General features: G+C 39.1%; 1 protein-coding gene across 2 annotated transcripts in view; it reads left to right on the top strand.

Moving 5' to 3' along the window:
- pkp3b (plakophilin 3b) overlaps positions 1–21,351 on the top strand; it is a 30,544-nt gene extending 9,193 nt beyond the window's left edge. For both annotated transcript variants that reach the window (XM_017703540.1, XM_017703539.2), the window contains 12 exons: positions 3,489–3,577; positions 5,430–6,097; positions 7,176–7,299; positions 8,464–8,668; positions 10,383–10,557; positions 10,959–11,076; positions 11,344–11,508; positions 11,878–12,060; positions 12,662–12,815; positions 13,594–13,789; positions 14,741–14,828; positions 16,767–21,351. In XM_017703540.1, the coding sequence (XP_017559029.1) occupies positions 3,489–3,577; positions 5,430–6,097; positions 7,176–7,299; positions 8,464–8,668; positions 10,383–10,557; positions 10,959–11,076; positions 11,344–11,508; positions 11,878–12,060; positions 12,662–12,815; positions 13,594–13,789; positions 14,741–14,828; positions 16,767–16,808 (2,207 nt within the window). In that variant the 3' untranslated portion in view covers positions 16,809–21,351. The remainder of the gene's footprint in view (positions 1–3,488; positions 3,578–5,429; positions 6,098–7,175; positions 7,300–8,463; positions 8,669–10,382; positions 10,558–10,958; positions 11,077–11,343; positions 11,509–11,877; positions 12,061–12,661; positions 12,816–13,593; positions 13,790–14,740; positions 14,829–16,766) is intronic.
- The last annotated feature ends 3,195 nt before the right edge of the window (positions 21,352–24,546 follow it).

Below are 24,546 nucleotides of genomic sequence, written 5' to 3'. Positions count from 1 at the left end.
TGTACCTTTCAGCATTAATGCTGCCTTCACAGATGTGCAAGTTACCCATGCCATGGGCACTAACACACCCCCATACCATCAGAGATGCTGGCTTTTAAACTTTGCGCTGATAACAATCTGGACAGTCCTTTTCCTCTTTGGCCCAGAGGACACGACGTCCATGATTTCCAAAAACAATTTGAAATGTGGACTCGTCAGACCACAGGACACTTTTCCACTTTGCGTCAGTCCATCTCAGATGAGCTCGGGCCCAGAGAAGCCGGCGGGGTTTCTGGGTGTTGTTGATATATGGCTTTCGCTTTGCATGGCAGAGTTTTAACTTGCACTTGTAGATGGAGCGACGAACTGTGTTCACTGACAATGGTTTTCTGAAGTGCTCCTGAGCCCATGTGGTAACATCTGTTACAGAATGATGTCGGTTTTTAATGCAGTGCCGCCTGAGGGATCGAAGGTCATGGGCATTCAATGTTGGTTTTCTGCCTTGCCGCTTACTTGCAGAGATTTCTCCAGATTCTCTGAATCTTTTGATGATATTATGGACTGTAGATGATGAAATCCCTAAATTCCTTGCAATTGCATGTTGAGAAACTTTGTTCTTAAACTGTTGAACTATTTGCTCACGCAGTTGTTCACAAAGTGGTGAACCTCGCCCCGTCCTTGCTTGTGAACGACTGAGCATTTCAGGGACGCTCCCTTTATACCCAATCATGAAACTCACCTGTTTCTAATTAACCTGCTCACCTGTGGAATGGTCCAAACAGGGGTTTTTTGAGCATTCCTCAACTTTTCCAGTCCTTTGTTGCCCCTGTCCCAACTTGAACGTGTTGCAGGCATCAAATTCAAAATGAGTGAATATTTACAAAAAACAATAAAGTTTATCCATTTGAAAATTAAATATCTTGTCTTTGTAGTGTATTCAATTGAAAATTGGTTGAAAAGTATGTGCAAATCATCGTATTCTGTTATTATTTGTTTTACACAACGTCCCAACTTCAATGGTATTGGGGTTGTAGTTGCAAACAATGAGCCTGAAAAGACTATGATCATGAAAGCCCTCACCTCAATCGAATAACAGCAGATTATTCTGGCTTTGGGCCCGCAGTACTTTAAACTGGTTTCATAGGGACTCCCATGCAACTGAGCTTACTTACATTTTCATTATTGTTACTCCATCTGGATATGCAGGAAACTTCCTGACATATGCAGGAAAGGGTCCCTGACGTTGGAAGTCCATGTGGTTAAAGGGAAATTCCATTGTTTCAGTAAGTGGAATTTCCCATGTAACAAATGTAAACAAAGCTGGAAAAGTAAAATATTAGATGGGTTCTGATAAAATAGCAAATACAGCACAAACACTCCCTAGGGATGGTGAGAATGCTGCAAAAATAGTTTGCCATAAGTGTTTTTTTGTTGTTGTTGTTGTTGTTATTTTCCAGTACAGCATATTGTGACCTTTCTTTTGAAGTGCCTACAACTTTTTTTTAAAATACAAATTAATCATTTGTTTCTGTGTGAGAAATGTTTTACTGTGTGAAATCTGTGGAGGAGGATCTGAGATAAGGGTCACTTTCAGACTCTTGGCAAATAGCGAGTGTAATTCATCTTCAGAAGAAAATTAGTAAAAATGAAGCCATCATAAAAAAAACATACTTTATAAAGACTCATAACTTCAGCACCATAAGGCTCAGTCTCAGAGGAGACTGGTCTGTGTCAGAATCCCTTTGAAAAAATGGCCAAGCGCACTTTATCATCTTCACAATTTTACTGTGTGGGTTAGCGCAGATTCTGGGAATAACCTGATTCATTGAGAAGAGGAGGTTACTGGTTCCCCTTCTATCTGCTTTCAGTGTAATGCTACATACAGCCAACGTCAGCAAAACCATTGAGCAGTTTGTGCTTTCACTCACTCATTGCTGGCTAGTCTTCATTCCTCTTTCGTGCATAGTTGACTTCATCCTTTCTCCCACTCAGTAATCTTTCATTCCTGCAACGCCTCTTGATCTTTTTTTGTCTGCTTGTACTTTTCTCGACTGAGCAATTGGGGACCTGGATCACTTCCCTGCCTTTTGTTTGCAGCCTCTGTAAGCCTTTATCTAAATGCCAGCATTTTCCAGTACACACCATGGTTTGTGGCTTCAGCCATTTGCTGGAGTCAACCACTGGAATTGTTTGGTTTTTATATAGGAGGTATGAGTAAGAGGCACAATAAAAGAGGAGAGAAAAAGATAAACACACATAGGAGGAGAGATAAAAATGTTAGAGAGTGAGGGGAGTGAGGAAGAGGCCTTAGAAACAGAAATAGGCACAGTAGACTAAACCCATATCAACTTTGGTGAAATAATGACTCAAGTAAGTTAAAGAGCCTTTCCAGAAACAACTTGAGTAGAAGTACAAGAGTAGCAGATCAACTGCATAAAGCTGCTTAAAGCTCTATGGTAGAAGAGTCTGTGTGCTAAACTGGCCTGCCTGCAGTCCAAACCTATCACCATTGAAAACATTTGGCACTTAATGAAACAAGCAATATGACAAAGGAGACCCCAAACCTCTCTTTCCAAACGCTTAGTGTTGTTAAAAGAAGAAGTAGTGCAGCACAGTGGTAAACATGTTCCAACTTTTTTGGAGCATGTTGCCAGCATCAAATTCAAAATGGGCATATATTAACAACAATATATATAAACAACATTTCTCAGTTCAACGCCATAGCTACTTCCTTCTGTTCCAGAATGTCTCACGCCACGAATGTACGCCATGCGCATGACGTCATTACGTCAACATGTCAGAATATCGCTGTTATCACGATATGGATTTTTTTATCATTTAGAAAGTTATACCGGTATTATCACAAACGACACGATATGGTACACCCCTAGTTGTTAATGTTTTTCTTAGAAAGGTAGTCAAGCGTAATTTAACCAGGGGCTTTCAAACACTTCCAATAACTGGATTTTCATTTATTCTAAAGTTATGTAAAAACTGGCGCTTACTACTCTCAAGAAAAATAGTTGTAGACAATTTTCTTAGTTGTGCAAGACACAGTACTAGAACTGAGAAAATGTAACTATTTACAACTCAACTGTTTACAATATGAAAAAAGCCAGACTTCTTTGTAATATGCCTGTTATTATGACAAACCTTTGGTTCAAGCATGAGAGCACTTCACCAGCTCCCTTTGTGAGGTTCCTGGGGTCTTAACTATGACGTTGTCTGCATTCTTGCTGAATGTGGACATCTAATTAACTATTCACAGCTCAGAGGGTTGTGGATCCACATGGGTTGATGGAAAACCTGATCTGTTTGCATTACTGCAGGGACTTAATGAAGGAGTTGCAAGCCAGACTAGCATCAGGTTTCCATCAGGGTCATATGTCATTCAGGCTTACTCCAGTTCTTTTGGCCAGAGAGATAAAAAACAATGAGCATGTAATAAACAGAAGATGAAGTAAAAACTCCTTTGATGTTGTTTTTTTTCCAATGTATTCCTCTTCTAGAATATGATGGCTCACCCACGATGAGATACCAGAGCCAAGGCAGTGGATTGACCTCCAAGTCACTCATGTACAATGGCGGAAGAATAATAGTAAGTGTTACAACACAATCAAATGTCCTCATTTTTCCACTTACAACTTCCTTATGTCACTATTGAGTGTTAAAGGCAGGTCAAACTAAAGCAATAAGCCATGATATACTGCACATTACAGTGACTTTTTTCATGGCTAAAGGCTGTTGTTAGTCATCGAAATCCACCATAATTTTGGTAAAATCACTGCAATGCTCAGCCTCTTGGGGTGTATGGCTTTAAAGGGGCCCATGTAATGGAAACCAATCTGTTTTGATATAATTTTGTGACATCACAAGAACAACCAACACCTTTACATGTATATGTCTATTCAATCTAAAGCAGTTTAGTCCCACCCATTCTCTCTGAAGTTATAAGGAGTGTTCTCAGCAGCTGAACAGAACAGAAGTCTTATACATATATCAATCTTAAAGGTGCAGTAACAAAGACAGTCTGTTTAATTAAATGATAGAGAGCTTCCATAGGATATGTTCAGTAAATAATTCATTTATTAGGAGTAGTAACACAAATAACAGAATGGAATTAATGAATGGAAATGGATTACAGTTGCCAACCAACATCATTTTTAATTACTTGTTGCATCAATATTGAATTCAGATTTGTGTGATCATATTGTATGTAAGTACTGTACATTGAGTATTCTGCATTGGCTTCAAATATAGCTTGGCCGAATACAATTTGCCCTAATCTGGTAGAAAAAAAGAATGTTTAGTAGAAAATCTCCATTTTCTCTTCATTTTATTCAAAGAATGAGCTTAACCTCTGTCGGTCAGTCAACCCGACACAGTCTCTGTAACATCCTGAACACGGGCCTCAGCCAAAAGCTTTAATTTAGGAGTGGGCATTTGTTAGCTGGATGGCAAGGTCCACAATCTCTTAACAATGACACATTTCAGGGCTGCACCTCTGCCTCATGCAAGTGTAGTATTTGACGTTCTCCTGCCACAGGCAAGTTTAGGAGATGAAGTCCAGCTCCTGTGGGATTCAGGAGCTGAGCTCAGGGTGCATCTGGAACATTCCCAACTCATGACCTCATGAGTCAAACGGCCAAGAGGAGGCCTTGCTAACTCCTGCTGTGATAGCAGAAAAGTGGGGAGATGTGCCAGCGTGGAGTCAGAGCAAGCTATAATGGAGACGGTAATGAGAAAACAAGTGTGTGTAGTGTGCCAATTAATTTTACTCTAGTTAAAAACAATTTTTGAGAGAAATGTAGTGTATGTAGGTAAGCATCACACAGTTTATGTTACCAGTGTATTTTATTAAAGGGAAGCCAGAATGGAAAAAAAAGTGACTTAGATTTGGGGTAAGCATGCCTGTTTATCTGTTTACCTCTTACTTTGGTGCTGTAGTCTCTGAAGTGAGATTCCATGGCTTAAAGACTAGGGAAAAGCCCTTATGATGAGGTATCTTGAAAGTGGAAGTAAATTTTAAAAACCGCAAGTTCTGTGGGGTGGATACATGGGGGTGGTCTCCCCCTCCCGCCTCGCCCCAGCTTTTACAAAGAAGATGTTTAATGCCAAGATGTTTTCAGATTAGGCAAACCACACTCAATTTGTTCTAACAGTACAAACTTTCACATGCATACAAAATAAATAGCATTTTTAATTAATAACACAATCTAAATGTAGCTATTTTAGAAACTGAGTTTTCCGATATAGTTCAACATTTGATTGAATGTGGTTTTTGCTGGGGTTTTATAAAGCTTGTCCAACCTTTGCAAGGATTACTATGAAAGAATGGAGCATGGATGAAACATTCAATGTGCAGTTTTTGAAAGGTTGGAGAAAAGCTTACATAGTTGAAGGTTAATTGTCCATTGTCTCATTACTGGACTGTCTTGCTCCTACCCCAGAATCCACGGCTGTCGCAGTATGCTGGAGGATTCAGCTCCCGCTCAGCTGTGGAGATGGGCACGCAGCGCAGCAGGATCAGCCACGGCGTACCCATGCCTGCTGTTGTAGGCCGGCCATATGCATTCTACGATGACACATATGTGGGGGGCCATTATGCAGGCCAGACGCACACTGGTGAGTCCAGGGAGATCATCAGGGCAGAGCAAGAAGCAGCATCTCTAGGCCTTCAATCCCTGCCACGACAGCCCTCTCCTATGGCCAACTGGATGACTCAAGAGGGTATGGCCTCCACAGATCATCACTCCTACTATGGCCACAGCACTTTGCCCAGTGCGTCTCCAATGATACGCTCTCTTAGCGGTACGCTAGCACGTGAGGGGATCAACAGAGGGAGGGAGGTAGAGCTTGCTCAGCAGTATTCCTTTAAAGGCCCCGCCCACCGCACCATCACCCGTATGAACAACCGGCAGCTGCAGCACCAGAGGCTGAACAACAGCTCTATGCAGTGGCAGCAGGTGTCCTCTGGTGGCAGCAGTGCAATGGCCGGAGGGCACTACCAGAGCACTATGAGGCGAGCCGGATCCATGCACAGCCTGAAGAGTGTGGGGCGTGGGGTGGACGTGTGCGATGCAGGAGCTGATGGAATGGGCAGTGACATTCATGGAGGGTGAGGGAATAGGCTTTAGACTATTGACCTAATTGAATGAAAATTATGTGCTAACTAGCCAAATAAGAAAGCATGGAACCCCTAATTGGCATTATGCAAATTATGTCATTCTAATTGGTGGCTGGCAGATGTTGTTTTTGTCCATGGTGCGGCTATTCATGTAATTCTGGCATAGCTTATCTAAATGAGGTGCACAGTATATCTGTGGCTAACATATCCAAGATAAACAGGAAAGTTTTATAATTTTAGCTATATCACATGAGGGCATAAACATTCTTTACTTTTAATGCAAGTTTATGTGAAAACATTTGAATTTTTATTGGTCCAATCACCGTCAAATTTTCACTCAATATGAAGGGCAACTGCTATGTCCAAATGGTTAAATGCAGATGGTTGTTTTTTTTTTTTTGACGGCAACGGAAAAAATATTGGCTATTGGCATCAGCCCACAATTCCCACATTGGTGGATATCTAAAAAATGTTTGTTTGCGTATCTGCCGATGCTGATGCCGATACTTAACATTTATAAATGTAGGAAATTGGGACTACATCCCAGTTTAGCATTATAGAGCACTAGGTTTGCAAATGCAGTAAAATGAATCAAATTCAGATCTTTTAGCATATTAGCCCAGCACCACTTAAACATGCTGCTTTTTGGTATACAATAAGTATATCATCAGATATTGATTGGAAATTTCTGTCAAATGTAATATCTGTCTGATGCTGCTAATTTAAGCAAATATCTCCCAATACTGATAATACAATCTCATTTTCATTGGTGTCAGCCGCCCTAAATATTGCTTATTGTTAATAGCCTAAAAATTCTGTGTCGGTACATCCCTATCATTCAACCATGCACAGTATTTTACAAGCTTTAAAAGGTTATAACCAATAGCAAATTTACCAGCATACATGCGTTAGGAACATCTACCAAGTCAATCTTGAGGCATGTAAGCATTTGAAGCACACTGCCAGATAATATTTCCAAATAATAACAGTAGGCAATCTGACTTACGTTTTGTGATGCACTATACTTAACCATGACCTTTTTGCTGTTCCTTCTCTGGCTCTTGAGCAGAATCCATAGCCTGGACATGCCAACTGCAGTAAGCTATCTCAGCTCCTCAGATGTTTCCATGCAAATGTTGGGAGCAGCCTACATCCAGCATCAGTGTTACCATAGCATTGACGCCAAAGACCTGGTAAACAAACTTTTTATTATAACGTTTTTGAACCTTCCGACACTGTTAACCATTAACCAGCACAGAACCACACCCATTGTTCATAGAGCTGTGATGTGTACTGTTTTGTAAAATAAGGGCAGTGCATGAAGTTTTTAAACTGACCTTTTTCACAAGGCCTACTTTATTAGGTACAGTAGTAGGTTGTAGTAGAGGGTTGGACCTCCTTTTGCCTTCAGAACTGCCTTAATTCTTCATGGCATACTTTCAACAAGGTGTTGGAAACATTCCTCAGAGATTCTGGTTGGTTATTTGAGTTACTGTTGCCTTTCTATCATCTGGAACCAGTCTGCCCATTCTCCTCTGACCTCTCACATCAACAAGGCATTTTCATCCACACAACTGCCGCTCACTGGATATATTCTCTTTTTCGGACCGTTCTCTGTAAACCCTACAGATGGTTGTGCGCGAAAATCCCAGTAGATCAGCAGTTTCTGAAATACTCAGACCAGCCCGTCTGGCACCAACAACCACGCCACGTTCAAAGTCACTTAAATCACCTTTCTTCCTCATTCTGATGCTCGGTCTGCACTTCAGCAAGTTGTCTTCACCACCTCTACATGCCTAAATGCATTGAGTTGCGACCATGTGATTAGCTGATTAGCTATTTGTGTTAATAAGCAATCGAACAGGTGTACCTAATTAAGTGGCTGGTGTGTGTGTGTGTGTGTGTATATATATATATATATAAAATGTCTGTGTGTGTGTATGTATGTATGTATGTGTTTGTGTGTGTTCATATATGTGTCTGTGTTTAACTTTGCTTTTACTTTTTGAACTGTAGGCTAGATCAAAGCTAGGTGCATGGAATGTTATCCCAGTGTACCTAATCATAATCCACAGGTCCTGGAGAGAAGCACATTCCACTTGAGTGCACATGTTGGCAAAAACAGGGCAAAGCTTTTCATTTAGCCTGCAGATATCTGAATAGGTTGCTGTGTCAAGCTAAACTCCACCTCAGGTGGCTTATACTGGCAAAGTAGACACTTTGAACAGAAAAGGTGTAGGAGCAAGTTTATGATACTGTAGATGGAATAAAAAATGAAGAAGAGATTAAAGATGAATGATATGCTAAGGTTAAAGTTGGGCTTAAGGCTTATATGTTTCACCGGTACTCTTGAACAGGTACGCACGCTGAAGGGGATCCCTGCACTGGTGCAGCTGTTCAGCAGTGAGAACCAGGAAGTGCAGCGTTATGCTACAGGAGCCACACGCAACCTCATCTATGAGAACATGGAAAACAAGACAGCACTTATCGAAACAGGTGGCATCACCAAACTGGTCAGTGCATTGAAAGAGCCAGATGATGAACTCTGCAAGAACGTTACAGGTATAACATACATGTTCAGAAATTCAGACACACATTCTGCTTGTTTCTAGATTCCTGCCACTATCCCCACTAGCCCTATGTTTTCATTGAAAATAGTACAAAGGCAACATATCGCTGCTGTCAGAACAAAACCTCTTATCTCCATTTTTGTCATTTTTCCATTTTTGAGATATTTTGAAAATGTGTGTAAATTTCACGAGGAATGAACCAGAAGAAATGGCCCAAAATAATAAGTCTGGTTCCACTGACTTGCATTAAAAGTAAAGTATAATCTTTTTCCTTCTCCTGTAACGGAATTGTTTTGGAGATACAAGGTTGTGTTCCGACAGCAGTAATATGAAATGTTGAAACTGTAAAACTTTATTGTTCATTGAAAAATATATTCCCATATTGAATTTGATGCCAGCAACACATTTCAAAATATCGGCACAGCGGAACAAAAGACTGCTAAAGTCATGTTATGATAACATCTCACAACTAATTAGGTTAATTGGAAACAGTCAGTAACATGACTGGGTATAAGAAGAGCATTTCAGAGAGGCTGATTCTTTTAGAAGTAAAGGAGAGGAGGCTTCACCACTCTGTGAAAGACAGCACGGGCAAATAATGCAGCATTACAGGAATTCAGGAATAAGATTTCTTGACATATCTCTTTTCTGGACCCAAGCTTATTTAAAACGGACTGAAGCAATATTTGCATATATTTTTCAAAAAGCAATCAATTTTTTCAGTTTTAACATTTTATATGTCATCTTAGTACTCAAAGATTCAATTAAATATGTGGTTTAATCTTTTGCACATGATTACATTCTTTTTTTGCTTGCATTTTGTGTGTTTTTTGTTTGTGTTTTGCACAGCGTTACAACTATTTTCAAAACAGGGCTAGGGGATCCTTCCTATCTAATGGGAGCACAGCCATCTGAAACTAGGGTTCCGCTTAGGGTTGGGTCTGTACAGTAAGTGCCAGCTAAGTTAGCACAGTGCATTCCAGTATACAGGATAAGGACTGTCATTTTTAATCAAGCTATAACTTGTATTGCCAGTCAAGCTACTTAGAAAGTGGATGACCTACTCATTGAAAAGGTCTAGTTACTAAAGCTAAGTGCAGTGAATGTTTTAGTCACATTGATGTGAGCAGAACTGGCAGCTACCACAGGTGAACTTGGGGTAAATAGAGCGGTGAGTGTATCCTGAGAGAGAAAGAGTGAGAGAGAGCGAGACTGGCCAAGCTGTTCTTTGGACTCCAGCTTTGAAATCCTGTGAGACCATGGCTATTACCCTCGCAGAGGCCTCTTTTGTGCTGCTGTGCACCACCCGACCTCCCCACAATCCCCCCACCCACAAAAACACAATAAACAGTCGCTGAAATTCTTTGGTTCTCTCTCCTTGGTTGCTAGGTCTCTTAGTGATATTTTATGACCCGTTTTCTAATCTAGTCAGTGTGAAGATCCACTTTATTACCCCACAGATCCAATTGTTCAACCGTGTGAATTTAGTATTTCAGATAAGAGCTTTAATAGATTATTGTTGTCTCTTTTTTCTTTTTCCCTCTTGTTTATTTTCTTTGTTTAATAATTTTTCATTTGTCTTTAACTTATTTGTTTGGTTCTTTCTATTTGTTTTTCTGTCTGCCTTTGTTTTTTATGTTTTGTCTTTTTTTTTTCTTCTGTTGGTAATTTCTTCTTCCTTTTTCTCTCTGTCTTTTTGTTTGTAGGCATTCTGTGGAACTTGTCATCTAAGGACAGTTTGAAGGAGCGGTTGGCAAGGGAGAGTTTAGTGGAGCTGACTGAGAGAGTGCTGATTCCTTTGTCTGGAGGAGGCGATTCTGGAGTTATCCAGCAGAGCCCATCAGAAGCGGATATATTCTACAACACTACTGGCTGCCTCAGGTACACACACACACACACACACACACACATACACACACATACACATGTACATATATACACACACATACAACTCTAAAATGGTGACTGAATTTGATTGATGTGGCACAATTTTATTCTATATCTTTTATTCAAATTTTATTCTAATTATTCAAAACAAAAACAGGGGAAAAAAAAGATGTAGACAATGAAACAAAAAAAACAAAAGACAGTGACAGTATAAAAAAGCATGAATTATACCAGTTCATGTGTATTATAATAGATAAATTGCCGTGCACGTTTTACTTGGAAAACACAACCCCTCCCATGCTTTGCATAGCCAAACTATTTACTGTATACAGGGTGAAAGAACCATCTTCATCCATGCTATTAACTCTTATTTTGATTCACTCCCTCCACTGTAGAAACCTGAGCTCAGTGAATGGAAGGACCAGACAGCAGATGAGGGAGACTCGCGGGCTTGTGGACTCTCTGGTGGGGTACATCCAGAACTCTCTGCAGGAAGGCAAACCTGAAGACAAGGTCAGTCCTGAGAAACAAATTGCCTGACCCAAGCACAGGGGCAGAACTTTCTTGAGCTACAAATCTAACCTCTATTTGCACAAAAGACAGATATTGACCCTGAAGCGTTCATTTCTAAATTAAAAAAACAGTAGAAAATAACAAATAAAGTTCTAAATTTCTAAAAAGCATAACTTATGGTGAAAGAAAAAACAGAAATATCAAATGAAGGTGTTCAATTAACTGTCACTGCATTTTGAATGACTGTCTTTCTCTGCTCTAATGTAGGGTGTAGAAAACTGTGTTTGTGTGTTGAGGAACCTGTCCTACCAGCTGTACACTGAGATCCCCCCATCAGTGCAGCTACGCTTGGAGGGCCCTACTCGAGCTCAGGCCACACACCATAGAGACGCCATCGGTTGCTTCACTCCACAGGGGAAGAAGACAAAGGATGTAGGTTACATCCATGATCCCGATTTTTTTTTTTTTTTTCCAAAGACTGTAATAAAAATGTTTTCGCTTTGTTGCTTTATAAAAGTGTGAAATCAAGTTTTGCAGAGGTGCAAACATCATTTAATTAATATTTATTTATATGTTTATTTGGTTATATCATTTACATCACAGCTTTGGGGCAGTGTTCATAAAGCTACATGACACGTTGTTAAGCTTTTCATGACATCTAGCATAGACTTACATTTATATGGCTGTTAATACTGGCTGTCCTCATTTGATGCATTTTGGAAAATGTAGTGTATTAAGATTTGTTGTAGTCTTTTGCTGATTTCTTGTTCCCTGTGGTGATTGGTTGTTTCTGCCCTGCAGCAGAGGAACCAGGAGCTGTCTACATTTACAGAGGTGGCGCGAGTGCCAAAGGGGGCAGAGTGGCTGTGGCATCCTCACATTGTGGGCCTGTACAATCGCATACTGCAAAACTGCGATACAAACACTGCCACCCGCGAGGCTGCAGCCGGGGCTTTACAGAACATAACAGCAGGGGAAGGCCGGGTAAGAAAGTATCTGTAACTCACACACTTCGACTGATCTTCTAACGGTGACGGTGTTTCCCAGTGTCCCAGATAATTAAAGCCATTTGTTGTCATATGGATGCCATCAGATAGCTGTTTTAATGTTAATGATTGAAGATAAATGTAGTGGAAGCTCTAAGATCTTAAAAGATCTTTAAAGAGCTTATTCCCAATAACAACTGCTGAACAAATGCTGAACTGCTGGTCGCCAAACCAAAGCTACACATTCTTTATGGCAGATGTATATTATATATAAAGTCAGAAGAGGAACAGTGGTTTATTTCCTGTTTATAGTATAATTTCAGCATGCATTTTTAGGCCTAAATTATGGTGAATACAGCCCTGGAAGTGGTGAGTGTTCCCCAGTCTGCCATGCCAAAGGCTTTTGACATTTTGTAGGTCCCTCCTCCTCTAAATTTCAGTTTTGCTGTTACCTTGGTGGCTTCTTTTCCATCCCAGTCTGTCCTTCTTACAGTTATGATGTAAATGTTTCTTTTATATCTCCCCTGTATTTGCATCCGTTTCTTTTCTCCCAGGATTCCCCATTAATCCACATTCATGTGACTCTCTCTCTCTCTCAGTGGGCTTCAGTATTGAGTCGTGTTGCTCTAGAGCAGGAGCGGATGCTGCCTGTGGTTTTGGATCATTTGAGGACCCCCACTGACTCGGAGCTGCGTTCTCTCACTGGCCTGTTGAGGAACCTGTCCCGTCACACGAAAAACAAGGCTGATATGGGTCAGTGCCAGAGCAAAATCGCCGTGTTAATTCCCTGAAACCTTTTCAGACCAACTTATAACAAAACAGAGAAGAATTTGAGGCAGTCTTTGTAAAAGTCTTTACGGTCTTCAGAGATCAGTAAAAAAAGTAGAAAATATATGTACCTGTAAATTAGCCTGTAAATATTATCAAATCCACCGTTTGCGTTTGGGGTTTTCCTCAGGAGACCACAAGGATAATCTTCCATGCTTCTTGTAAACACATCCGATGTTCAGTCTTAGAAGTCGGTTGCATTTTTATTTACTGCTTCTCGCAATCCAGTTACAAGTTCAGACGCAACAGTCCATGGAAAATAAAATATAGATAGAATCTGTGAGGATGTTCTGTATAACAAAGTGTGCTTGTATCTCACTGTTAGCATTTTCATAGTGAACAGTCCAGTTTTGCATCTGTTTAACATTCTGAAGAGCAGTTTTTAAGGTTTGATTCCATGTGCTGAAATTTTTATTGCATAAGCAAATGGCTGTCACACTAAATGAAGTCATCTTTGGAACCTTTTCATTGCGTTCTTACTTACTATTTCATGTCCCTCCCTGCTTCATTCTTAAAAGAAGTTCTCTGACTTAATGGTGTGCATTTTTTTTTCTTCACTAAAGTTATTCCATCTACCCTCTCTCTTTTCTGTGTTATCCTCTCTACATTCTGTTTCATCTTTCTCCAGGACCCCTCAGTCTTACAGCTGATCAAATGGTCATTCATCTCTTGTTTTTGTTTTGTTGTTCTTCCTGCTCTATAGCTACCAAAGTGGTGAATATCCTAGTGACCAGGCTGCCTAGTGACGGGCTTCAAAAAGAGCCGTCTACTGACATAGTGGTCAACATCTGTGGTGTTCTCAACAACCTAGTCATTGCGAGTTCGCTGGCTGCAAGAGACATCACCTTCTTTGATGGATTGCCAAAGCTGGTTGGAATCAAGACATCACACGACAATAGGTAGATTTACTGTTAGCTGGGAAGCTTGTCTGATTTTCTAGGCTTAAAGTGTAGTACATTTTCTGCTTTGGTAGTCTTCTGCGGATGTCTTTGGAAATAAATCTAGCCTAGTTTTTTATTTATGAAGCTTTTCTGGATAGAGCCACGCTTAGATTGTATGAAATTCAGCTCCTTTATATTTTGCACTGTAGTGAATCTCTGCTGGAGTCATTTCTCCATTCCAACATATATGAGACCGCACGATACCACTTTTTATATTCTTATGCTGATTTTGAAATCATACTGGTCCAATATTAAAAAAAAAAAAAACGACACTTTATAATTAGCAATGTATAATCGATGTATTTCGATTAAGCAGCATCTAAAAGTAGGCTGCCATTCTTTAATTGCTCAAACATTCTGCTACCTCACAGGAAGGAATGTACAGCAAGCAGTATCACATTAACCATCGCGATGTTTCAGACTAGATGTTTTATATGTATTTATATTATACTAGATATATTATATTATAGATTATTTTTGCTGATATCAACCCAATATCAGTATCCAGTATCGGATTGGTACTATCTATATTTAATCTATATGCAAAAATGGTAATACCTTGCATATTAAATAAGGAATTGGTCTGTGTATTTTAGTGCACAGTTTGTAGTTATTTGCTAAATTATCATAGTGGGAAAAATATAAATATTTAAAATGTGCCATTTTTTTACATTTATTTTAATTTTTATGCTACTTTCAGCAAATAAATTTGTTCTTATTTTCACTTAGAAAAGCAACAAAACATATATTCCGCCCAAAGTTTTGCATGTGCCTGTAACATTTCTAAGAATATAGAGCCTTTAGATCTTTAGATGCACTATCGTGTGACTTATTCATTATTTAGCTGAATTGTACCGTGCATTGTCTTGTCAGTGCATCTCATGTTACTGACTTTCTTTTGTGCTTCAGTCCAGCGAAGCTGAAAGCGGCTAAGGCAGCGTCTACGGTGCTGGGCAACATGTTTCAGTACAGCAAGCTCCACAAAGACTACAAGCAGGTGAGCCTGAACACGGGATCTTGGATTCAGCCTGCACAGAAGTTGTCAGTGAAAATGAAATAAATTGTCAGCATATTCTTAAATACAATTTAAATAGAATTGTAAAAGTTTTTCTACATAATACCTTTTTATGCAAGAGGTCCTGAGCCAATGGCCTGTTACTCCATGTGATCTAATGTGCTTTGACAGCTGAAGCCCGGAAATGGAAGGCGTACCTGTTGCAGATATGAGGACGCTGTATTAAAAACACATGCGTCTTCATCGCTGAATTGGTGACATAAAGCTAAACATTGATTTAAACACACGTAACAGTATATATATGCTAAAAGCTTTGAAAAATATTATGAAACTAGAATTCCACAGTGCACATGTTGACTGATGGTTATTGTCATATTTCTGCCTTCAACAGGTGTTTTTCATTTTGCTCCTTTGTTCATCTCTTACTGCGAGGCATATCAGCCTGTTCCTCAGCTGGTCAGATATGTGCCTCAGACTTGTTACTGATTAACCCGTAGCAGCTTTCTCTTTTCAAACACACTATATAAACCAGTGACCCGAGTTTACGTGAGTAGTTTATAAATTAAGGCTCTGTTGACTCACTGAAATGTCCCTACTTAATTCATTATTTTGGATTTTAGCGTTCCGTTTTTTCTGTTTCCGTTTTAACATTTTGTGGCCGGTTTTTAAGATTCATTTAGAACATTTTTATTTATTTTGGTTAAAAAAAAACTGCTGCTGCAGATATCCTGATAAAAAAGCTTGTCCTCTTTATTGAGGAATACTGAAGAAAGGACACTTTACTTTACAGGAGAAAAAAAAACAAATGTTATGTGAAACACTTCATTTGTAGCTAAAAATTGCACTGAGCAGTTTTCCCCATGCTCTGTAGCTAAGTTTTCCAAACTGTGTGCTCCGGCATATAATGGCCTTGGTCAGATAGGGGCTGTGTGTGGAATGTGACACTGGAATGCAGGGAGTTGCCAGTCATTGTTACACCCAATCACTGCCGTAATGTCTGTCAGTGCTGAGGCAGTATGTGCACGGTTCATCAGCAGCCGACACCTTTTGTCTCTGTGTTGTGTAATGTCATCCTTCCATGTGATAGGGGCTTCATGGGCTGATGATAAAGAAGCGTGCTGGTGAGGCACAGTTAAGGATGAGCCACATGTGACTTTAACTCTATGAATTCCCTTGTTGAAGTGAACGCCCGGATTAATACTAGCTGCTGTTTGTTGCAGATATTTTACTGGAGTAGTGGACATTAAGCTATGGAATTCCAAAAATGACTGTCACAAACAGATTTTCTGAATCAAATGTAGAGTCATATGTAAAAGTTTGAATCTCAGTTGTATTGTATGTTTTGTTGATTTTTCTAATTGAAAGTAAGTTTCTAAATCTGGCTGTTTTTTTGTGCAAATTTTAGTGCAGAATTTATTTTTTTAGTCTAAATGGAATAAAGCAGAAAATCTAAAACGTGCCATAACTTTTGCACAGGCCACATTTAATGTATTATTGTTTTTCTAATGTGATAAAGTCAGCAAATACCCTATTTAATTGTGTTCCCTGTAGAGGATGTCATGACTTTCACTTAGAAAATCTGCACTATATGTAATATATAATGTAAGTTTTCAAACTTTCACATACGCCTGTAAAACTGAAAGGAGAACCTTTTAAAAAGTAAGTCACACATAGCTGATAATCTAACATAAAAATGATGATAAAATATCTTGGTATTTACACATTTATGATGCACTTCTTCTTTTTCTTTATTTTCCAGTCTCTCAGTTCTAACGCATGTTTACTCATTTACATATTTTTTGTTTTCCCCATGCAACATTTCCGCATATATGATAATAAGTGGGACATGTCTTAGAGACATTAAACCATCACATGCAATACTTTCTCACTCTCCCTTCGTGTTCATTTTCCATTTTGCAGAAAGGGTTCTCGAGGCGAGACTTCACTGACACAGCTATTTGAGGCATCTCATCTCATTAGAAGAATGAAAAGGAAAAGAAACTTGACCTGAACAACCCAGCTATCCACTTGAGTTCAGTGAAATGAGGAACATCCTGACGACTCGAAAGGAATGAAGGCTGAAGGGAGCTGGCTTGAGTGCTTTTGGTTTCAGCCCATTTTCTAAATTTGATTGCTGTGGATTTCTAGGAAGATGGCTTTTTTTTCATGGGAGTGCAACTGGATGGATATTATGGATCAGCGCCATCTCAAATAGGGAATTATGTGCCTTAGCTCAAGTGATAGGACAGCGCAAACTGCTAAGTCATAAGTGTTTTCACTGACTTAAGTCAAACACACCCATCCATCACTACATTGAAGCATGGCAAGTTGCCACGAATAGTTGCCATGTTGCACAAGTTTAAATGAATAGACCTAAATGAAGGTATGTACAGTACTGTGCAAAAACCATTAATTTACATTATTTTTAATTAAAATAATGCCTATTAAATCTAAGTTGTTCATTTTTCAGGAGATATTTTTGATAATTCACGTGCATAAAGAAGGGAAGATGTGAAAGCAAAATAAATGAAAAAAAGCAGGAGTTTGCTCCTGGATGAAGTTAAAAGACACAGGGACTCCTAACAACCATGCAAGACCTGGTAGGGCACCAAAACTGTCACCATCCAATAAACAGCACTTAAAGCTTTTATTTTTGAGAGAAAACCAAGCTCCACTCTCTCTTGCTTCGTACCTGAAAAAACAGGCGCTTCTGTCCATTTTTCCACTGTAAGAAGACCGCTCAACACTGTGAGTCTGAAAGGATGTGTAGCTGTCAGGAAGCTGTTAATGAGAAAAGGAAATAGATGAAAAAGAACAAAGAGGCTGCAGATGTTCTCATAACCACCCCTGAGTCGAGGTCTCGACATTGTATTATGACCAGTATTGCAATTGCGATTTAAATTACAGTTATTTTTTATAAAACGAGGCCTGACTTTTTGGCCAAGAATAGCAGCATATTCACATATTTTGACCTTCTCTGGCTAGTGTGCCAGACTGCCAGTTAGTATTGGTTTTACATGGTTGTTTAGTTGCTTCTGATTAGTCCAGATCATCTACAGGCAGTTTACAAGCTCAGTGTTATTAGGTTGAATTTTCCCACTTAAAACATAAGACAGTATTGTTGAAAATCTAACATATAATAAAAATTGCACTTGATTTGAAAACTGAACTCTCAAAATGCAATTTTGATATAAAAAACTATGTTTCAGCTCATCTTCCCCAACACTGAATGTTTTTTGGGATTAGTTAAATGAGCAGCAGTTATCTTCTATAACTGAACTTTGAAACCTTGCAGATTTTTTCATGAAAAGAACAGAGGATGTAATAAAAGCAAAGCGTGGACACGCTACATAATTTGGTAATGTAGTTAGTTGTTGAGGCTTCTGTGTCATTTAATATGTTTCTGTTAAATAAGTTTTCTGATTTTTATTCCTGACTCTGAAAAATGAATAACTTTTTAAAGGTGGTCTCTAGGTTTTTGCACAGTGCTGTTTAGTACAGTTTAATCTCTCAGAGAAGGAAGACTTGCAACAAAGTGTTAAAGCCCTTTAATGTGTCCCTCCATTTATTCAACAAGCTCTGGCTTCACTGTATTTTGGAAAATGGCTTTTATAGAGTTGAATAAGATTTAAAAGATCATTGCTTTGAGGCAAATTTCTGCTAATCCTGACTCTGTAAGTGAGGGTTTGTATAAGAAACATGTAAGATATGTATTTTTATATTTGTTTCTTACACTGTCTCCAAGAAGTCATGTGTTTTATGCCTGGGATTGAATCCCAGTTGGGCAGATGTACCGACTATGCCCTTATGCCCTGAACCTATGTTCAAGTTGGGGAGAGATTGGATGGTACGCTTGCAGTCCCTCTCTCACCTTTGTGGAGTGATGTACTGTAGGGCATTGGCTTAGTCATGCAGTTAGAATTTTCTTCCTTTCGTTGTTGGACCTTGGCAATGTGTGACTAGCGTTTAAAAAAAGATGTGGTGCCCTTTACCCTCCGAGTACAGTCCTGCACAGAGGGGAGAGACGTGAATCAATACAACTAAATAGAAAACAAAACAAATTTACTTTTAATGCTTTATTCATGAGCTTTGCTTTTCATGTAACACCCTGTGGGCTTTTATGATTGTTTTACACTTAAAATACTTTTTTTTTTTGTAGTAAAAGACATTTTTTCCCCCAAATTACAATAACCTCCACTACTATAGCATTAGCATCTGTAGCAGAACAGACTGACCGACGTGAAGAAGTATTTTGTAACAGACTGGAGAAGTTCTGTGGCTTAAATAACACACAGACTAAAATCAAGCAATATTATTCATTCAAACAAATAAAAAGTATTTGCATCACATTGCGTTGGATTTGGTTTATAGTTCAATACAAAGAAAGGGGAAAGTCAAGTGAAAAAACAAGGGTTTCCAAAAAATAGAAGAAAAAAAAAAGAAAGTAAAAGATACAGAGGGAATCCTAACAACCATGCAAGACCTGGTAGACCACCCAAGCTGTAGCTTAAGCTCTTATCTAAGAGAGGAGAAAATCAAGCACCACTCTTACTTCAGTCTGAAAACATCCACAGATGTTTCTGTCCGTCCTTCCACTGTGAGAAGGCAACACTGTGCGTCTGAAAGTATATGTAGCTGTCCAGAAGCCCTTACTGAGAGAGAAAAAAAATTCTCAGAATAATGGCCTGGCCACGCTAAGAGTCCAGACCTCAACATCACTGAATGTGTTTGAGAGAAGCAGAAATGCAACCAACTTCCAAGATTGAACTTTAGATGCGAGGAAAAATATCCCTGCAGATTTTTTACTTTCTTTGTTTCTTACATTTTACAGATAATTTACTTAGTTGTTGAGGCTTCTGTGTAGTTTTCTGTTTTTTTGTTGTTTTTTTTTTTTTTACATTGAAAAATGAATCACAGTGTCTCAAAACTGCCCAGTGTAACAGGGTTACTGAAGGAAACCCTTGAAGGTCTACAAGCTCTTGCAGGAACCTTTAACCAACAAACATCATGTGTCAGCTGTCTTTAGAGAACCACTCTTTTCAGAAGGGTTTCTGGAGGCCCCCGTATGGGACCTGCTTGCGTGGCGAGCTGGGGAACCTTAAAGGGAGTTTAATAGGAAATATAATATGAATATAGAGAACTTTTTTAATCCATATCTTTCAATCAGTTTGAGAGATTTTCTCAGGCAACCTCAGAGAACGTATTGACCAAAGGACTCCATAGAATGGTGGTGTATTTGTTTCAGTCATCTACAACAACAAAGCCCAGCGCAGTTGTGCAACATTTTAAACTGAAAACCAGACTTTATGCATGGACTCCAAAATAAGATCTCAGCTGTTTCTCATTATGTTGACTGGGACTTTGTGGGCAGCGCATGGGTGGGTCAGTGAGCTCGGCCTTTTTCTCGTATCGGCCTCTTTGTTGTGAGTCCATTGTCTGTGGCAGTGTTTCTTAAACACAGTAGGGATGTTGTAAAGGTCGACAAGATACACATTTATCCCATCAGACAGTTCACTGACCCGAAAGACTTCCCTCTGTTCGGCCTCTGTGTTATGTGTATACATGCTTTTTCAGGCTAAAGGCTGAAAGACTGGGGTGTTTTGATAAGCTACAAGAAACCTCAGGAGAGGGAATGATTTGAGGAAAACAGCTCTGTATTCATCCCTAATGCTTATTATTCTATCAGTTACAGGCCATTGAAATAGAAAAAAAGAGGTGTGGACAGAGAAGAGGAGGGCTGTACGTCTTAATCAGAAATGTACTGTCACAGGCTTGTGTACATTAGCTGGAAACCTTTTTTTCTCCTAATAACTGACAAGATTACTGTCCAAATTCATTTTCAAACACTCAGAATATACATAGAGCTGGGCAATATGGTCAAAGATACCACACTGCACGTATATACAATACATTCAAATCAAAGTAGCCCATCTTGGATCTGACATGATTAAAAAATGACACGTGTTTTACACTAATATGCATTAAAAAAACATACATTTTTGATTCATTTTGAGGCTCACTGTAGCTTTGTGCAGTGTCTACTGAAAAGCCTAATACTGCAACAAGTATGTAGACATGTGTGCTTTGTGTTTCTATTAAGAAATAGGCATTTATTTTTAACAGGCCATTCCAAGACTGTCATTTCCTTTTTGGCAAAGTACCTTTCAAAAGGCAGCTGGTGTGTTTCAGATTATCATTTGGGCAGTTTCTTTGCAGACATCTGCAGATTTGCATCCAAAATTCTTTTCTATATGTCCCGAGTTCTTTGACACCATTGTTAAAGAAGAAGAAGAAAAAAGCAGTTTATTAAGAAGAATTTTTCAGTTTTTTATTCAGTTTGATACTGTGCTAAGTGTTCTGCTCTGAAACAAATATATTTTGTTAAATATGTTGTTATGAAGCAAAATGATTATGAAGACATTTGGTTAAAGTGGGTTAAATTGTCTAAATTCTTGGGGCCACTGTACATAATACATGATAAATGTATTAAAGCAAGAAAACTACATCTCCTGCAGGACTTGGACTTGGTCCACACACATTTACACAGTTTTCACACATACATTATATGTTCTAACGTGTCCAGACACTCGGCTACTTTAAGGTGCATCCACTGCAGGGTCAAGCAATTAGTTGCACACATGGTTTGTATAATCTCCATAGAGAAGCACCGACCAATACAATGGAACACTCTGGAGCAGCTGCACGTGAGCCTAAGATCTCAATGCGCAATGGTAAAGGGGTATGCTAGAGGGGTATGAAGCCCTCCAGCATTGGGAGGGCTTTATACCCTCCCATTGTGGAGCAGTGGAGCTGCATTCTCTGAAGTGATGCCACTCCATTAAATACCTTTAGGATGTGTTGCAGTGATCCAGAACTACTCACACAACATCAGTACCTGACCCTAGTAATGCTGTTGTGGCTGAATGCAATCAAATCCTCTCAGAAATTGTTCAACATCTTGTGTAAAATTTCCCCAGAATAGAAGAAGCTGCCACTGCAGCAAAGGAAGGAGAAACTCCCTATTAATACCCTGATTTCAGAAGAAACGTTGGATGAGCAGCTATGCTCTCAGAAAAAAGGTACAGAACTATCTCTCGGGCAGTACCCCTTTTGTCACTAGGGTGGCAGCCTTAAGGGTACATCTCAGTACCTTTAGTTAGGGAGTATATTTGTACCATAATCCATTGAAATTCTATTTTCTAAGTTGTATTGACTCGACATACCTGGTCTTATCTCCAGGCTTTTCTTTGTTCCTTTTGGGAACATTAGGTCAAGAAAAGGTATAAATACATACCTTTTCATGGGGATAAACCTATTTAAGTTTCACAATTAGACCATAAAATGAATGTTGTACCCCTGAGAGTACATTTACATTAGTTTTACCTTGATGAACAAAACATGTACCTGCACAGAACCAGGGTACAAACTTTTGGACATGTGGTCTTGGTGCTCAAACTTGCAGTGTTGAACAGAAGTCCAGTTGTTTTAAGAAAGGTTTATGGTCCTTCAGACAAAGGCTGTTAAACTACAGCTACGTAAAATACGTAAGGCTGCCTTCATGTGCGTTTTTCGACCATTCATAAATTCCTTTAAATTTCACTCCAAGGTATAAAAAATTGTTGGAAAATGCCTCCATATCATGTATTTTATGAATAGAAAAATATTCAGATTCTGTCATAAAATGTACATTCAGTATTGCAGCAAATTTGGCAAAATACATAAGGGTTTATAGTATGGAGGGTATAGTCTTACCTTCGTTAGCTTAAGTGAGTGAAGTTGAAATGGGTACATGGGAGAAGTTTATAGAACTGCATTGGAGACAAAACACAGGTTTACAAGATGCAAATTAAAACCTCCACATTTCATTATGAGGTCAGTTAATGCAGGTAGTCAGGCTGATTGCCTTTAGGAGTTGAGATTACTTCAGAAAAGGCCATCACACCCACACACACATCTTCTAAGCCGCTTATCCTTGTGACAAAGACTTAGTTTTTGTACACAGTGTTACACTCTTTCAAAAGCCAAAAGGGTCCATGGAGCAATGCCACAGAAGAACCACTTCTGGTTCCCTGAAGAAGGAACCTAATTTGGGGAACCAAAAGAGGTTCTCTGTGGCATTGCTCCAAAGACCCAATTTTACAAGTGAGGCAAGTATGTGTGACATCTGAGTGAATGTTTTCAAGTTTAAATAACTTGCACATACTGTTGCAGTTAAAATACACTCTTTAAAAAGTTCCTGAACAGTTTTGACTTGCAGGCAATGACATGCGGTTCAAGCAAAAACCACAAATTGGTGTGGAATATTTAATCACACTCCTCTGAAGGGATGTGAGGTTGAAAATAACCCTTTTAAAGGTTTGAGAACCTTCACGTAATGCAAAGGTTCTTAACCAATTTAAGAGTTTTTCCTATCTCATTTACAAAAATGATTCTCCCACAAACCATCCATTGAAAGGTTCTTAAAGTAAGTAAAACTGGTTCTTCAACTGCACTGGACAAAGAACCCTTTTGGGCACCTGTAATTTTAAGATTGGATGTGTTCTTTACACTTTAAAGACAAACTCAACACATCTCATTTACAGAAGCTGTTCTAGAAAGAATAATACAATGAAGGGCTCTTTAGGGAACCAGAAGTGTGGTTGCTCCAAAGAACCCTTTCTGGCACATCCCTTTTTAGAAGACGTTTAGACTATGTGGTTAGGAAAAAGTGACCAATGAGCAATCTAACGAGAGACTATTATGTGTTAGAGATGTTTCAAACAAACTACTGAAAATAAGCCTCTCCAGTCACCACTAAAACTGTTTTGTTGAGTACTTGGTTTGTGTGGAGCTTGTCAAGGATGTTTGTCCCAGTGAAAAAGCCCCCACCCCCCCCCCCCCCCCCCCCCCCCTATCACCCTATGAAATATGTGCTCCAGCAGGGAAAAAAAAAGAAAAGACAAACAAATAAACAAAGTACTCTGCCTTATCTGGTCCTTTTTATACAGTTTTGTAACAGTTAAAGAACCAGTAGAAGAAAAATCTGTTGATACTAAATGCACACTTAACACACAAAGTATACATACAACATAATCTACCCATAAGAGCATAAACTTATACATGCCTTTGAAATCAAGTTGCAATGCTTGCCTGACTCATTCTAGAGCTTTTCTCCTGTAGCAAGATGCAGAGGTAGTGAAACTGTAGTATTGTGCCAGAGATCAACCTTCATTTAATTAATTTCAAGTAAAAATGGCCTTTACAAACATGTTAATCATTTTTCAGAACCATTTGTCTAATAGAAAATGACAAAGAACAGCTTATCATGTTTTATCATTTAGTGTTTCCACACATCTTTATTACAGCTTCCATTCTTTCTGGGGATCCTGCTTGCAGCAGGGATATTTTTAATGCCTCCAAAGTTCAGTCTTAGAAGTTGCATTTTCTGCTTTCCATGATACATGTAATCCCAAACACACTCAGTGAGGTCTGGACTTTGGAGTAAATCCCTGGTTCTGAGAACTTCAGCAGCATCTTTGTTTGATTTGCCATTTTTCTTCCTTTGTTTAGTGTTGAGCTGCCTTCTCACAGTCGAAAGATGGACAAAAACACCTGTGGATTTTTTCAGACCTGAAGCAAAAGTGGAGTTTGATTTTCTCCTCCTTCTCAAAGATGAGACCTTTAAGTGCTGTTTATCTTATGGTAGTAGTTTTGTCGGTCT

The sequence above is a fragment of the Pygocentrus nattereri genome, chromosome 25 (genome assembly GCF_015220715.1).
Source record: "Pygocentrus nattereri isolate fPygNat1 chromosome 25, fPygNat1.pri, whole genome shotgun sequence".
Taxonomy (NCBI): domain Eukaryota; kingdom Metazoa; phylum Chordata; class Actinopteri; order Characiformes; family Serrasalmidae; genus Pygocentrus; species Pygocentrus nattereri.
The sequence above is the reverse complement of the archived record's forward strand: the minus strand, read 5'-3'. Positions and strand labels throughout refer to the sequence as shown.